Genomic DNA, 17438 nt, shown 5'->3' with positions numbered 1-17438 from the left:
TTTCTTAAAATTTTCGAAATCGCACAGACTTTGATAAATCTCTGCTTTCAGATCTGAAGAATTGTCAAAGAAAATTGGTGGTTTTTCCAACGACTGAGTGTCAGCCAGCCGTGAAATAAAGTGCTTCAGGGGTCTTTCTGTGTAATAATATCTCATGAGCTGTTTTGTATTTGAGATGTAAAACACTTTCTGTAATTTCTCCTCAAAAGCCGTATCGGGCGATATTGACGATAAGGCTGACATGTTCTCCACCTGACCACGGTTGTTCATGTATGTCCGCAGCCTCAGTTCTGCTGAGATACTGACCAGCACCATCAAGTGATGCGCGTTATCACTACTCACTACTCCACTGTTTCTTAGCCTCTGAATAGTCTCCCAGATTGTGGTCGGTTGTATGTTATGAATTAGCGCCCAAAAGGACACTGCAAGGCTCGAGAATCTATATACTTCTTTCTTTACATTCAGCAGACTGGCAGTGAGAGTTTTGGATTCAAAAGTCGACATATTATCACTCAGTACGGTAGCTGCCATTACAAACGGAACTCTTCCCTTATTGTCTTCAAATTGCTGAGTCCATAAAGACATGTACTCATCCACCAAGCCCTGATCCCCTGAAATAATAGAAACGTTTCCCAACACACTAGCAAGATGATAGCCTTTCTTTATATGAAGTGTGAGGTCTTCCTTTAGTATGTTGGTCATATTGCTTGGTGTGCGAATTAGTTCGCTTGATCCTGAACTGTTCCTTCCCCTGCCCAAAGGAGTCTTGCATGCATGTGGCATGGCTCCATCGAACGCAAAACCGCGCGGTGTTACTGAGTCATAAAACCAGTTATCCAGTGGGTTGTCTGAGTAGAAATCATTCAGAGAACTAATCCCCATGGCCGGGAGAATGGTCTCTCCCAGATTTATAACTTTGAGATGCAGATAATGAGTCAGGTTGCGGAAATAACTTACATTATGCTCGATTTCCTCCTCTACCAAAATGGCAAATTCCAGGTCAGAGTATGGTGTTACCAACCCTGTGGCTTGTGAACCTAAGCCTATCATGGCGTACTTACAGGGAGGGGGGCCCATTACCTCCATGCATTCATCTACATGGCCAGCTATGAACGTTTTACGCTGATCAACAAGTGTCTGAAACAATGCTTTGATTGCTTCCACTCTCTTCATCTCCACTTCTCTTATCTGTGGGTCATTCTCATCAAGGCTATACGGATCTACCTCTTGGTCAATTCTTTTGATCTCTTTTTCTACGTAGTCCCTATCAGCCTTCAACATCAATTTGTGTTTCTCTGTATCATCACTGTCTACCTTCTGTTCGACCTTCAGGACTTCCTTAACAAATGCTTGAGTTATTTCCTGAACTCTTTCCTCCATGTCTTCTCTCCTTGACCTTACCAGTGCTGCATTACAGAGTGCTGCAGCCTTGGTGAAGTCGCCTCCGTCCTTTGACTGGATTCCTCTCTTCAGATAGACCTCGCCCAACCTGTACAGGGGCTCCGCCTCCTTCCCATGTGGACCTGTAAGTCAAAAAATTTTAATTGTAATTTAGCATTTAACTCTTTGTGTTGGTGTATCTATTGGTTGTTTTTAAAAAGCCTTTATGACGATCGATGATATACAATTTATATAATACATATTTTAGAGACCACAGGTACAGGTTTGCAGTAAACAGTGTTCTGTGTGTCAACAAGAAGCAATGATCTCGAATCATTTATAAACAGTTTCTTTTAAATTCTTTGAACTTCAGGTTCATACTTACTCACCTTTGAAATGAACCGACTTGAGCGCAGCTGCAAAGCTTTGTTCTGCTGTTTCCAGGTCTCCAGTCTGCAGGGCCCTGCAGCCAGCATGGAGATGTTCTTCGTATTCACTGTAAGATATAATAGGATAAAACTATTCCAAAATTTATTTATCATTGGAATCGTATAATGCGGTATAGCAAATCTGACATAAAAGTGAAGTTCAGATGCGATAGAAAATTTGAAAAAAAAAGTGACACTTACATGTCATCGTCAACTCGTGTCGGGCTTATCCGTCCACCCGCACCCCGTTGTCGTTCCGAACGTGCTGACCGCTATGAAATCAGACAGGAAGTCATAAATGATTAACATGCTGCGTACGAGAGCCGATAGTGATCCGCGAATGATTAACAGATGGGCAGTCATGTAAGTCACCGTACCATGGAATTTTGACGAACGGTCAAAGGTAAAAGACCTGACGTGACTCAAAGAAGACCAGCTGTAAGGTTTATGTTGTAAATGTGGTGACTTGTCTATTTGGGCATCATAGACTACATAGACCCAATGTAATAGGCACATATCACCCCTCCTCATGTCTATTGGCCAAGTACTTTGTCTACCGACAATCCAAATATCGTGAAAAGACGACTTACGGAACTATGCTCTCCTCAAATATACAGAACACATGTCCATATAATAGTAGATGTAAAGGAAAAGCAACAAAGACATAGAATAGACTACAATAAAAAAAGAAGTAATCGCTTAAAAATTCACTTCTATGCTTCTTGTGGTGATGATTTGCCTCTTTTTTGCGGTCTGCAGCAAGCGGTGGACAATGGCCACTGTTCCCTGTACGTTGTGACACCGCGCCAGTGCCTTGTTGTACAGAGCACTTGCTCTGGTCAAGTCTCTAGTGTCAAAAGTTTCTGTTCCTCTTTTTAGGTACACGTCACCGAGGCTTTTGATCGCTTCCTTTTCTAACAAACTGTTGTCGTTCACTATTCCCTCTACCATCAACTGTGCGTATCCAACCAGCACAGAGTCTGTGTTACCACCGGCAGCCCATTTCTTGTCCAGGTCTTGAAACATTCCTGCCACCTTTGCAGGTGTAGCCGTCTCTTTGTCTTCAGTTGACTGCTCCCGAGCTTGTGATTCCTTTGACGACATATACACCCCTTGTAAAAGCCTCTCCGTGTATTCGTACCGGTGTTCTATACCTTCTCCCTGATCCCGATTGTCACACCGGACCACAGCAGCCACGTAAAGCGCCAAGGCCATGTTCAACTTCCCTACGTCCTTCCCGAGTCTTCCCTTCTCCAAGTTCACGTCGCCCAGACTTTTGAGCAGCTCCACTTCCGCAAGCCTGTCCATGTCAGCCATGGCGTCCACCAGGGCACGGAGGTAGCTTGTCTCCGCACGGGCTAGTCCGTACCTCCTGCCCTTCGCGTCCGCCTCACGGAGTTTCTCACAGACCCTCAACATGGCGGACTTCTACTGAGAGAACGTCTGTAAAACTTATCTTCACGGGTATAGGTAGGTCTCCGTGTTAGCTTCGTGCGCGAGTCACCACGAAAGCGGAAGTCCCCAGGTGTGACCTCACCTGTTGGGCGGGGGAGTCTGGGAAGGGGGATTCCCCTTTCGGAAGGTTCCATTGATAAGTGATAGGGGAGAGATAGGTGACTTTTGTATATAGTCAATTATAGCCTGATACAACTCGTTGCCTACACGGTCGCAGGTCTCCGTGTTAGCTTCATGCGCCGGACTAAACAAATAAAGGAGTCACAGTGTCCATGGCAACATTACGTCACCTGTTAGTTCAAATGTCACGGGTACAATACACCAATTTACTTAACGTCACTCATACTTGTGAACATATCAGGTAACCTGGCTAACTGGCGAGGTCAGGAAATGACCTCTTGCTCCTATCATGCATTACGCTCTTCGTCTTGTAATAATGATGATTCCAGTGTTCCCTTTGGTTCAGCCTTGCACGGATCATGTTTAAATCTCTGTTGATTTAGTTTATTGATCCGTTTGTGGCTTGTGTTAAAAAAAACTTAAATCACTTTTAATTGCGCAATCATTTTTGTGTGTATGTGTGTGTTGTGATGGCCCGTTTGTGGCAGAAAGTAAATAAAGATAATCGATTTGATGTTTTTTCCGCCATTTAGGGTTTTTCGCGTTCAGTAAATCCTAGTGGTATAAATGTATTGTGCAGTCCGTTGGTCTTTGCTAGTGTTTCCGCCGAATTTCACCTTTTGAATGAGGTTGTTTAAGGTAGCAATGTTTTGTGTAACGCTAGTAACATTGACAATATGTGACGGGCCGGGCCTTTACAATTATCTCCACTTGCCATTTGCGCACACCGCTGATTCTGAACTTATCATAGCACGAAGCAAGTCTTTAAGCACGACTTGTTGCAAGTCTAGTTCTGAAAATTATCATATGTGCTCCTCCACGCAAGACTGAACAGAACAATGATTGCCCGTACCCTAACAAAACACCACCGCCATGGACACCACTTTGCTTTGTCTAAGTGATGTCTGAGCTCAAAAGAACTGTTTGCTTCCTGGTCACGCACCGAGTTTATCATTCAAATGCAGTAACGTAGTCTTGCAAACCTGTTTGTGTTGGGTCTGGTGTTTTGACGTGTGACGGTGTTTTGATTTCATCTCATTTACATTTGTATTGATCTATTTATGTTCCCGTCACCACCTAGCCTCTGGGAAGAGCGGCTTTGGCGGACATGGCCACCCAGTCAAAATAAAGGTTATGTATGCATGTATACATCAGCGTGAGAAGGTCTTAGCTGAATCAGAAGTCAGTAACCCCATACAGCGAGAGATTGTGTAAACACAGGCTAGGGTTGGGGTGGAGTTACAAAAATGCCAAGGGATTCCCCTGTCCGTGGAATTACCCAAAATGACGTAGCAGTTCAAGTCTGAGAATATCGCAGCCCAGTCAGTCAAACATACCTAGTCTTTTTGCCCTTTGCACCCCATATCATTGCTTTTGCTTGCAGAGGAATACCTTTCCTATCTAGAAAATCCCATTCGAAATTTCGACATTTCATTGCCAGTAACGTCAGATCGCTGAGGCAAAGGTCAGACTTCGGGGGGTTAGGGTGTAGAGTTCAGACGTCACATTCACATAATGGGGTCAATGGATACGGGGAATTCTGTGTTTTCACAGCCATGTATTTTCCAGGAAATCTTTATTGACACGACAATAATATATTTTCCATATAGTTACTAGTTATGTTCACCGCAGAGTGAGGGACATTGATCAATGGACACATGTCACGTTAATCAATACCTTTTATTGCATAATTAATGAACTACGAATGCAAGAAACAATAACCATTTCACTTCGAACTCTAGTTTGTTTTCTAACATGAAACCATCCTAACAGTTGAAAAACAATATTGAAGACATTTGAAAAACAGAACAAGGGGGTCTAAGGTCATAAATGATATACCTATTTCTTTTACCTTCTACCAACAGAAGTGGTTGAGTGTGCTTTTCTGCAAACTGTCACGTTCTGAAGGGCTATCGCATCCAGATGTCAATCCTACTTTGTGACGCATGACAATGTTGAACAAAAGCAAGCGAATCTCACCTGTTTGTGTAACAGTAGATTTCCCTTCCAAATGCTATGGGGTGGGTATGTTTTAACGTCCAATATAACCTTGACTGGGAGTAGCCATTTGATAGGCCCACTTTTGTTACAACATCGCCTTCTAAAACAAGACCTACACGTACGTCCTAATGAAAATTATAATCTATTGTTACTCTGTGACTGGAGGGTAACCTCCAGCGACAGAGTCTTGTGAACGGTTTATGTGTTGAGCACTCCCACCTATATCTCTATGTTCCGTTTGCCGCAAGCGTATGTGGTTTGGCATGTCGTCTGTACTCCGTTGCGAAATGATGCACGTTCTTTTTTTGCCGTGGTAGCTGTTTTTATTATGGATGTAATAATTTCAGTTCTCACCCCTACGTCGTCCGGTATAGTGGTTCAGGTCTTCGTTATGATCGCGCCTTAAGCCTTGTGGTAATTGGATATCGTCAAGCAGATGTTGTCTTCGTCGGCGTATGACGATAGCTTTGCCATCTCGTACTTGGGTTGATTTGCGCTCTTCGCGATATATGTATGCACTGTGTGCATTGGTGGTGCTTTGTCACTACTATATGGGTGGGGTGGCCACGCTTTTTTTCTGACGGGTAGGAACGTGTGTGTTCATTCGACATCTGCTGTTGTAGTGTTTTGTGACCGCAAACCGAAAGTAAGAGGGAATTAGCAGGGACAGAAAGGGTATGTTCATGGAGGGGGATTATATTTTGCACCAGGGATCGAAGGGGATAGGCCATTGTCGGTGTGAAACTAAAACTGTAGCAAATAATTGGTGTTGTTTATATTTTTGGACTCGGAGGAGCGTGTGCGTTATATACGACATAGGTTGAGTATGTTTTGGTGGGTTCGTGGCCACTACTCGTCTGGCTTACCGAAGGTAACAGGGACGTAATGCCGTATTTTCATGAATGTGGATTATGCCTTTGCCATACACACAGAGACTCGCTAGTTATTGGTTTTGTCAATGTAACGCGCGTTCGCATCTGTATCTGTATGTTCCCGTTGTCGCATTCGTATGTAGTTTGGCATGTCCTCTGCACATAGTTGGACGATGAAGCACGTTGTTGTTGTTTTTTCGCGGCAGCTGTTTTTATTATCGATGTAATAATTTGAAAAATCACCCCTATTTCCCTAGTATTGTGGAACAGCTGACCTATATGCCATGTGGTTTGTTAATTACTTATCTCAAAGCAGATCGGTCCTTACGGATGAGCATCAGCAGCTATCTGGAAGGACGTACACAGAAGGTAAAGTGGGGTCCCTGTGTATCTAAGTCCCACGACGTCCTCGCGGGTGTTCCACAGGGTGGTATTCTATCACCAACACTTTTCGTCATCTGTATAAATACCTTGGATGCAAGGTTGCCAAGGCCCATTGTTCCTGTCAAATATGCGGACGATCTGACAACCTCTGAAATGCTAATGGCGTCACTTCCTGGTCAAACGCAGAAGGCACTTGACTCCATTGTTGAATGGAGGGAGGACTACTCTCTCAAGGTAAACGGGAAAAAGACAATGGACATGGTTATCAGCGCAAGGAAGGAGGTAAACATTCCTGTGCCTCCTCATCCGACAATATCCGGACATGTGATTCAGAGGACTACGTCTTTCAAACTACTTGGAGTACACATCACTGCCAACCTTACCTGGGATGAACACGTTCATTTCATGTTGACGAAGTCCCGTCCACGTGTGTATTACCTTGCAGCAGCAAAGAAGGCTGGTCTCCCTACTGATGTCTTGCTCCAGATTTACCTAACATTCCTACGCCCCTTACTGGAGTATGCCAGTCCGGTGTCGGGAGGACTGCCGAAACACCTGTCAGACAAGCTAGAAGCCATGCAGAGGCGCTGTCTTAGAATCATTGGTATCTCATCTGACTCTCTGCCCTCACTATCAGACAGACGGGACGCAGCGACGCTGAAGACTCTACAAGACATACTGCGGGACAGTAGCTCTCCGCTGAGGGAGTTCTTTACTTCACCTCAGGACAGTTCGTACAGTCTTCGTCGGGAAGCCCGATACAGGACATCTAGAAGTAAAACGAAGCGACATGAGATGTCATTTGCACCCCGCTCTGTACGATTGCTGTACGAAAGTGCTAGATGAGCGGTAAAGAATGTTGATTCTGTCATGTATATTTTCTTAATCCGATTGCTGTCTAATTTTAAATGTTGTAAATGTATTAATGTTTTAAAGTTGATTCTGTGACTGATGACGTATTTCATGTGTATATACATGCCAAGTCATCCAGGAATAAAGCTGAATCTGAATCAGATATGGGGTTATGTGCATGTCGTGTTGTCAGCTGTTCACAGCTGTCGCTGCCCCACTTTTTACAATGGTGTACGTCTCAGGTATCCATTGTGAAGCTGTGTGGTTGTTTTCATTTGGTGTCGTTCGATTAAGACGCTGATTTTGCTGTTGATGCGCACAGAACTGTGTTTAATTTGGAAGTGATAGGTATGTTAGCTTTCAAGTAAGTTTTTGGTATAAGTCGATGTGATGTGTTCTGTATGCGATATAAACACAATGTCACACACCACAGAAAACAACACAACCGACATAGAAACCATAATTAGGTCACAGAGTATGTTACCTACGGTCACTTGTTTATCATTCAGTCCATTTTGTGGTTGATTATTATCACATGGATCTCAGAGATATCTTTATAATCTCTCTTTTCTTGCGTTCGCATCCGTTTTGGGGTGTCCAGAGAATGTCATCCATAAGATCAGATCAGTATGTTCTTATAATACTGGTGTCACATAGGAAGACCAAAAACCAGAATATACACATTGCAACACGCTACTACAAAACTTTCCTCCACATGTATTTCGCAACATACATGTAGCTGCACATATAGAACACTGGCTCCGGACAACACGGTGATAAAAGCCATTGGTTATTATTACAGACATGATATCATATTACACAATATGGCTTCTTAATTATCTCTACATATACACAACTGTCACAGTAATTTGAATGTATTTCATGTGTATTACAAAGTTAAGATCAAACTTAACTTACCCCTGAACTAAGCTCGACATACTAGCGACTTTTTATGTATAATAATGTTCTGTTATATGGTTTAGATAGCCCAAGTTAATTGATCCACACAACAGACATACATAAACCGTACGATTGCTAATTGACTGGATCATGCAGGAAACATACCTAGTATATCATATATAGTCTAGCGAACTCCTCAGACGGTGTAAGCGGACTATCTGACATTCAAACATGTTTGCATTCCTATAGACAAGACATCGACCCAGTTGCCTATCATCTGAATAAAAATCACATTATATTGGTGGGTTTTCCGTATATATAGAAGTCGTACCTTATTACAGTGTTGCCTCACCTAAAAGCACCTAAAACATTAAACTTGACTAGGCTCCAACCTAAATCATTAATCTTAATATTTGCAAAACTTACCCACCAGCCCTAAATCATCAAATCCCACCCATAAATATATGTAAAAGCGGGTAAAAATACGCAATATACTCAAAAACATGCATATACACCAACATAACGGCGGTAACATGGGTCTGATACTCAACTACATTTCAATCCCAAAACTGGACTTTAATTGACATTGTTAACCTGGATGATTACCCTTCCTAAACGTACGAGTCTGATACAGGAAGCAGAATTGGAATCTTTACGGCTTACGTTCTGACATCTTAAGTATGAGGTGTGATTGATAAGTTCTCGGCATGACCAAGATATAAGGTGTACCATTCAAATTTCTGGGCATCGTTAGTATAAAGTCTTTTATCAATGTCCACTAAAATCATTGTGGTCATTGCTACTTTCCAGTCGACTTCCTTGTGAAAATCAGTAGGTTAGTGGCGAGAACAGTTAAGGTGAACTGTGACCAGAGCTGTGTGGATCGTGTTCCTCATGCAATGAAATCTAAGAATACATTGTCAAAAAGTTTGATGATGATTTACTTTGTATTTCAAATAGAAAGAAGTGGATGTCTCAATTTCAGCAGAATTGACCCGCACACCTCAGGTCGAAGCTCAATTGTCCATATATTTTCCTTCTCTGCCACCTAACGTCGCTTGGTGACAATAATTTAAATTTTGGTAGATAATCCTAAAAGAATTTTATTCTTTACATATATGCCCAAAAGTTTGAGCTGTGCACCTTATTTGGATGAGGACACAAACATATTGATCACCCCTTGTAGATGTTCTCGTCGTCAAGAATAACAGACGTATTCAACAAGCACAAAAGAAATTGATTATCGCGAAATCTGACAGCAGTACGGATCAAACAATGTCAGTCACAATGTCATCCCGTATAGCAGCCAAATTACAGTAAAATAAAACTCATGATTTTCATTTCACAATCTATCGTGGTGCCCACTTATGTGACGGCACTAAATTGTCCAGGCCTATCATCTGACGTCTTTGCAAAATAAGAGAGGTCATTTAGAGGCATTAAGGAAGGGAATGTTTGCTGCTGGTTACTTATCTGAAGTTATGATATTCTGTTCCATTAGTTCGCTCAGAAGAAAATAGTGAAAGCCCTTTACGAGATTGCCAAGCTCTGTCCATGCAACACTCAGATTTTTCAGCGCATGTACAATGTCAGGGTGTGCAGTGTTCTCGCCATAGATTACCCGCATCATCTGTAGTGACCGTTCATAATAGATGACCGCCTTTCTGTGTTCACCAAGGTCGCTCCAAAAGATACCCAAGTTGTTAAGTGAGCTGGCGATGTCAGGATGTGCAGTGTCCTTTCCATAGATACTACGCCTCATCTGTAGTGACTGTTCATAATAGCTGACCGCCTTTCCGTGATCACCAAGGTTAGTCCAGGAGGTACCTAAGCTGTTAAGTGAGCTGGCGATATCAGGATGTGCAGTGTTCTTACCATAGACACTCCGCCTCATCTGTAGTGACTGTTCATAATAGCTGACCGCCTTTCTGTAATCCCCGAGTTTCCCCGAGGCGTTACCCAAGTTATAAAGCGAGCTGGCGATGTCAGGATGTGAAGTGTTCGCACCATAGATACTCCGGTTCATCTGTAGTGCCTGCTCAAAATAGCTGACCGCCTTTTTGAGATCACCAAGGTCGCCCCAGGTGGCACCCAAGTTGTTAAGTGAGCTGGCGATGTCAGGATGTTCAGTGTCCTCACCATAGATACTCCGGTTCATCTGTAGTGCCTGCTCATAATAGCTGACCGCCTTTTTGAGATCACCAAGGTCACCCCAGGTGTTACCTAAGTTGTTAAGTGAGCCGGCGATGTCAGGATATTCAGTGTCCTCACCATAGATACTCCGGTTCATCTGTAGTGCCTGCTCATAATAGCTGACCGCCTTTTTGTGATCACCAAGTTTCCTACAGGCGACACCCAAGTTGTTAAGTGAGCCGACGATGTCAGAATGTGCAGTGTCCTCACCATAGACATCCCGCCTCATCTGTAGTGACTGTTCATAATAGCTGATCGCCTTTCTGTGATCACCAAGGTCATCCCAGGTGCTACCCAAGTTGATAAGTGATTTTGCGATGTCAGGATGTGCAGTGTCCTTACCATAAATACTCCGGTTCATCTGTAGTGCCTGCTCAAAATAGCTAAGCGCCTTTCTGTGATCACCAAGGTTAGTCCAGGCGGCACCAAAGTTGTTTAGTGAGCCGACGATGTCAGAATGTGCAGTGTCCTCACCATAGAAATCCCGCCTCATCTGTAGTGCCTGCTCAAAATAGCTAAGCGCCTTTCTGTGATCACCAAGGTTAGTCCAGGCGGCACCCAAGTTGTTAAGCGAGCCGGCGATGTCAGGATGTGCAGTGTCCTCGCCATAGATACTCCGTTTCATCTGTAGTGACTGTACATAATAGCTCACCGCCTTTTTGTAATCCCCGAGGTCGCTACAGGCGGCACCCAAGTTATTAAGTGAGCCGGTGATGTCAGGATGTTCAGTGTCCTCACCATAGATACTCCGGTTCATCTGTAGTGCCTGCTCATAATAGCTGACCGCCTTTTTGTGATCACCAAGTTTCCTACAGGCGGCCCCCAAGTTCTTAAGTGAGCCGACGATGTCAGAATGTGCAGTGTCCTCACCATAGACATCCCGCCTCATCTGTAGTGACTGTTCATAATAGCTGATCGCCTTTCTGTGATCACCAAGGTCATCCCAGGTGCTACCCAAGTTGTTAAGTGAGCTGGCGATGTCAGGATGTGCAGTGTCCTTACCATAGACATCCCGCCTCATCTGTAGTGACTGTTCATAATAGCTGATCGCCTTTCTGTGATCACCAAGGTCATCCCAGGTGCTACCCAAGTTGTTAAGTGAGATGGCGATGTCAGGATGTGCAGTGTACTTACCATAAATACTCCTCATTATCTGTAGTGCCTGTTCATAATAGCTGATCGCCTTTCTGTGATCACCAAGGTTTCTCCAGGTGCTACCCAAGTTGTTAAGTGATTTTGCGATGTCAGCATGTGCAGTGTCCTCGCCATAGATACTCCGGTTCATCTGTAGTGCCTGCTCATAATAGCTGACCGCCTTTCTGTAATCCCCGAGTTTCCCCCAGGCGAAACCCAAGTTATAAAGTGAGCTGGCGATGTCAGGATGTTCAGTGTCCTCACCAAAGATACTCCGCTCCATCTGTAGTGCCTGTTCATAACAGCTGACCACCTTTCTGTGATCACCAAGGTTAGTCCAGGCGTTACCCAAGTTGTTAAGTGACTTGGCGATGTCAGAATGTGCAGTGTCCTCACCATAGATATTCCGGTTCATCTGTAGTGACTGTTCATGATAGCTGACCGCCTTTCTATAATCCCCGAGTTTCCTCCAGGCGACACCCAAGTTAATAAGCGAGCTGGCGATGTCAGGATGTGCAGTGTCTTCACCATAGATACTTCGCTTCATCTGTAGTGACTGTTCATAATAGCTAACCGCCTTTCTGTGATCACCAAGGTTAGTCCAGGCGGTACCCAAGTTGTTAAGTGAGCTGGCGATGTCAGGATGTGTAGTGTCCTCACCAAAGATACTCCGCTTCATCTGTAGTGACTGTTCATAATAGCTAACCGCCTTTCTGTGATCACCAAGGTCGCTCCAGGCGGCACCCAAGTTGTTAAGTGAGTTTGCGATGTCAGGATGTGCAGTGTCCTCACCATGGATACTACGCTTCATCTTGAGTGCCTGTTCAAAATAGCTGACCGCCTTTCTGTGATCACCAAGGTTTCTCCAGGCGGTACCCAAGTTGTTTAGTGAGACGGCAACTTTACTGCGTGCAGTACTAGTGTTTTCTCCAAATTTCGATAAATCGTTGTGTAACGTTTGTTCTGAGAATTTCTTAAAATTTTTGAAATCGCACAGACTTTCATATATCTCTGCTTTCAGCTCTGAAGAATTGTCAAAGAAAATTGGTGGTTCATTCAACGGCTGATTGTCGATCAGATGTAAAATAAAGTGCCTCAGGGGTCTTTCTGTGTAATAGTATCTCATGAGCTGTTTTGTATTTGAGATGTAAAACACTTTGTGTAATTTCTCCGATATGTCATTATCAGTCGACATTGACGATAAGGCTGACATGTTCTCCACCTGCATACGGTTGTTCATGTATGTCCGCAGCCTCAGTTCTGCTGAGATACTGACTAGTACCATCAAGTGATGCGCGTTCTCACCATTGACGACTCCACTATCTCTTAGTTTCTGAATAGTCTCCCATATTGTGGTCGGTTGTATGTTATGAAGTAGCGCCAAAACAGACACTGCTAGGCTCGAAAACCGATAGATTTCTTTTTTAACATTCAGCAAGTTGGCAGTGAGAGCCTGGGTTTGAAACATACGTGCATTGTCACTTAGGCTTACAATTGCCATTACCAACGGAACTCTTCCGCTACTTTCGTCCAGTTGCTGAGTCCATAACGACCTGTACTCATCGACCAAGTCCTGTTCTCCTGTGAGAAAAGACACATTTCCCAGTATACTAGCAAGATGGTAGCCTTTCTTTAAATGGAGAGTAAGGTCTTCATTTAGGATGTTAGTCATATTACTTGGTGTGTGGATAAGTTCGCTTGTCCCTGTTCTGTTTCTACCCCTGCCAAGTGGAGTCTTGCATGCATGTGGCATGGCTCCATCGAACGCAAAGCCGCGCGGTGTTACTGAGTCATAAAACCAATTGTCCAGAGGGTCATCTGAGTAGAAATCATTCAGAGACTTAATCCCCATGGCCGGGAGAATGGTCTCTCCCAGATTGATCACTTTGAGATGCAGGTAATGAGTGAGGTTGCGGAAATAGCCAGCATTATGCTCGGTTTCCCTCTCCACCAAAGTGGCAAATTCCAGATCAGAGTACGGAGTTACCAATCCTGTGGCTTGTGAACCCAAACCTATCATGGCGTACTTACAGGGAGGGGGACCCATCAACTCAATGCATTCACCTACAAGGCCTGCTATGAACGTTTTACGCTGATCAACAAGTGCCTGAAACATTGCTTTGATTGCTTCCACTCTCTTCATCTCCACTTCTTTTATCTTTGTGTCCTCGTCATCAAGGCTATATGGATCTACCTCTTGTTCAATTCTTTTTAACTCCTTTTCTACGTAGTCCCTATCAGCTTTCAGCATGAATTTGTGTTTCTCTGTATCATCACTGTCTACCTTTTGTTCTATCTTCAGGACTTCCTTAACAAATGCTTGAGTTATTTCCCGGATTGCTTCCGCTATATCTACTCTCCTTGACCTTACCAGTGCTGCATTACAGAGTGCTGCAGCCTTGGTGAAGTCGCACCCGTCCTTTGACTGGATTCCTCTCTTCAAATAGACCTCGCCCAACTTGTACAGGGGCTCTGCCTCTTTTTTCTTTCTTTCTCCACCTATAACAAGAAGTTATAAAAAGCATTGAATTTAATATTTTCTTTCATGTTCCTCATCCATAGACATTTCTTTGCAGTCAAACGTGCTATACAGTTTAAATCATTTCCATTTTGCCTCTACTACTGCGGCATTGTTTAAGAATTAGCTTTGCTGACAAACCCAAAAATAACAGTCATCGGTGTTGCTTTCTGCTGAATTACAGCTTTTGTTTTAAACCCTTTGATGACGATGATGATAATGTGGTAAAGAATGACGGGCCACCTCAGCGATGACTGATATACGGCCAGGATGAGTTAGTGAGTGAGTGAGTGAGTGAGTGAGATGATAATATTAGCGAGACAAAAGATTTGCAATAGTATGGTACTGTCTACATGAAACAAGGGATTTTCAACATTATAACTAACGGCCTTTAAGACAATTTGGCCTAGCTTTACACTACCTTTGACTTGAACAGACTTGAGCGCATCTGCAAAGCTTTGTTCTGCTGTGTCCAGGTCTCCAGTCTGCAGGGCCCTGCAGCCAGCATGGAGATGTTCTTCGTATTCACTGTAACAAAGGGAGGATACCATATAACATAAACATTGAACCTCTACACATTTTATTCTAACATAACATGAAACGTAGCTTCTTCGAAATGTATTCTTGGAATGGATTTCTATTTTTTGTGTACGTGGAATTGCCCCACTGAACTAAATGAAAAATAATTCTAATCAACAAAACTTTCTTGAAACTGAGAATTCAAATGCATGTACAGCATTACATAATAATCTAAAAACACCTAAGCTATATAAGAGTCCTTACTATCCGTCAACTCCTAATTACCTTTGCCAGAATGGCTAAGGTTATACTTTCGGTCCGGTTAGGTGTTTTCCCCCTGTTTGTGAACAGCATAACTCGAGAAGACTGCGACGGATGCAGCTGATATTTGGTGGGTGGGTAGGGGTCTGGAGAACGAAGGGGGAGTTCAATAATGGGTCCCCTAGCGGCTTGCTAAGGTACTGCAGCGGAACGTCCATGCTTGATATCTCGCGTTCTGGACATGCTGCGGTCGTGATTTTTGAGCGGTAGGGACCCCTTAAAGCAGAGAGTGATTGCTGCAAGTTTGGGCCCCCTAGCGGCTTTGTTGGAAGTGCAGGCGCCGGTTTACTTGCAAACTTTTGTCCGTGGACAGCATAACTCGAGAAGACTTCGACGGACGCTGATGATATTTGGTGGGTGGGTAGGGGTCTGGAAAACGGAGGGGGAGTTCGATGATGGGCCCCCTAGCGGCTTCCCTTGGTACTGCAGCGCAACTTGCGGGTGTGTTTTCTCATATTCTAAACATGGTGTGGTCACGAATTTTAGGTGTTAGATAGCTCTTGTGCTCAGGAGTTAGTGACATAAGTTTGGGCCCCCTAGCAGCTAGTTTAGGGATAGCAGGGGCATTCTTGTCAAAAACTTCTGTAGCATTACAACCCCCCAGCCTGGTTTGGTTGATTCCACCAGTGGCAGTGCTGTGAGAAATCTGATACTCTAGAGGAGTAAAGGTCAGACCTTGCATCTGTCAGTTGACCCTTAGGCCATATGATCAGTTTGTCATGCCAAAAGTAAGGGCATATGTACATAACAACAATCTTAGTCTGAATTCTACTCCTGAAAGTAATTAGTCCTCGGGCAAGAACTTGCAAACTTTCTTTCGTTAAAATATTACAACAATAAAAACCTGTACACATGTACCTCTCGACCACCACCCCCCACCCCCTACAAAGAATAATGATAAGATTTTGGGCCCCTTGTAAGTCATTACTATTTCATGGAGGTATTAGGTCACCAAACTCTAATTGATAAGAGTTCGTGTGACTTAACATAGCATATAAAATAAAATCTTTATGTCTATAGACATCTTTCTACATAACAAACCTGGTTTATTTGGCAAAGGTATGTGTTCGTGGAACTCTAGTTTTATTCTTTCCAAAGCTCTGCTGTTAAAAACGTTAACATACCACTTCGTTATGAGCCCAATAGATACCTATCATGACAAGGAAATGACCATAGGAAGTCCGACACCTACTCTGTACCCACAAATATAAAGGATCACATACATCACTGAAGATATCTCCTTAGTATATATCTTCGAGATTGTAAAACCATGTAATGAAATGTCTAAACATATTTGAATTATTATGATTCCCTTGATGCAAAGCGTCAAGCTCTTATAGTTTGTACGAAATAGAAACGGTCCACATTTACATTAAAGATTCATTCTTATTTCAAAGAAATGGGAGACACTAACTTGTCATAGTCCACTTCTCTCGGGTTTTCGGGTTTCTGCGGTTCTGGGGCACTGGAGAGAAATAGAAAAATGTTTGTTATTATTATACAATAGATAGAACTTTGAATACCTACTACGTACAATAGTCAAAATCAATCTTATACAAGAAGCATTCCCTGAACCTACATGTGCAGACGGCGCATTCCGTCAGTGATGACGTCACTAGAGGGCGCAGCTGAGAAGGGAGAGAAGTGGTCCTTCCGTCCTCTCACGTCCTGTTGTCGTTGCGCACGTGCTGACCTCTATGGAACCAGAGAGGGGGCCATAAATGATTAACATGGGGCGTGCGGGTTGGCCTCTATGAACCAACAGGAATCCGCCAATGATTAACAGGTGGGCAATCGTGTCATTCAACGCAAGGTATGTTGACAAACTGTCAAAGGTTAAGGACCTGAAGTGACTCGAAGAGTTTAGGTTGTAAATGCGGTGGCTAGTTGCTGGTTTCGGCATCATTGACTACAAGGACCCAACAGGGCATTTATTGACTTTCTATTTTCGTCTACCCACAGCCCAACCATTAAGGAAATACATTCATAACTTACGTAACTATGCTGTCCCAAAGATACAGAACACACTTAGCCCAGATCATCAATTTGTCAGAACTAAGTAAGAAAAATAATAATGAGGTGCAAAAATGTTGTCAATGTAGATTTTATCGTTCTAGTGGTAAACTTCATTGACTGGCGAAAATACCCCAGTTTCTCTTTTGTTGTCAAATTTCTGTATAGTTCACTCACCTTCTTTTTAGTTCTGGTGATTTCCTGCCTGATTTTTGCGGTGTGCAGTAAGCGGTGGACAAGGACAACTGTTCCCTGAACGTTGTGACATCGTGCCAGAGCCTTGTTGTACAGAGCGGAAGCTCTCGTCAAGTCTCTAGTGTCAAGAGTTTCTGTTCCTCTTTTCAGGTA

General features: G+C 43.4%; 1 protein-coding gene across 1 annotated transcript; it reads right to left on the bottom strand.

Moving 5' to 3' along the window:
• Positions 1–461: 461 nt before the first annotated feature.
• On the bottom strand, positions 462–3023 carry LOC118419240. Its single transcript, XM_035825588.1, has 5 exons — positions 2757–3023; positions 2010–2080; positions 1770–1876; positions 642–1523; positions 462–469 (listed from the first exon to the last, which is right to left on the bottom strand). Exons 1-5 carry the CDS (start codon positions 3021–3023, stop codon positions 462–464), a joined length of 1335 nt encoding a protein of 444 aa, XP_035681481.1.
• Between the last annotated feature and the right edge of the window lie 14415 nt (positions 3024–17438).

Source organism: Branchiostoma floridae, chromosome 7 (genome assembly GCF_000003815.2).
Source record: "Branchiostoma floridae strain S238N-H82 chromosome 7, Bfl_VNyyK, whole genome shotgun sequence".
NCBI lineage: Eukaryota > Metazoa > Chordata > Leptocardii > Amphioxiformes > Branchiostomatidae > Branchiostoma > Branchiostoma floridae.
The sequence above is the reverse complement of the archived record's forward strand: the minus strand, read 5'-3'. Positions and strand labels throughout refer to the sequence as shown.

Coding starts and splice junctions, on each gene's coding strand:
- LOC118419240 (XM_035825588.1), bottom strand. CDS start 3,023: ATGGCCTTGGCGCTTTACGTGGCTGCTGTGGTCCGGTGTGACAATCGG. Junction 2,081..2,756: donor TTGGATACGCACAGTTGATG/GTAGAGGGAATA, acceptor CTGATTTCATAG/CGGTCAGCACGTTCGGAACG. Junction 1,524..1,769: donor CAAGTCGGTTCATTTCAAAG/GTGAGTAAGTAT, acceptor TTTGACTTACAG/GTCCACATGGGAAGGAGGCG.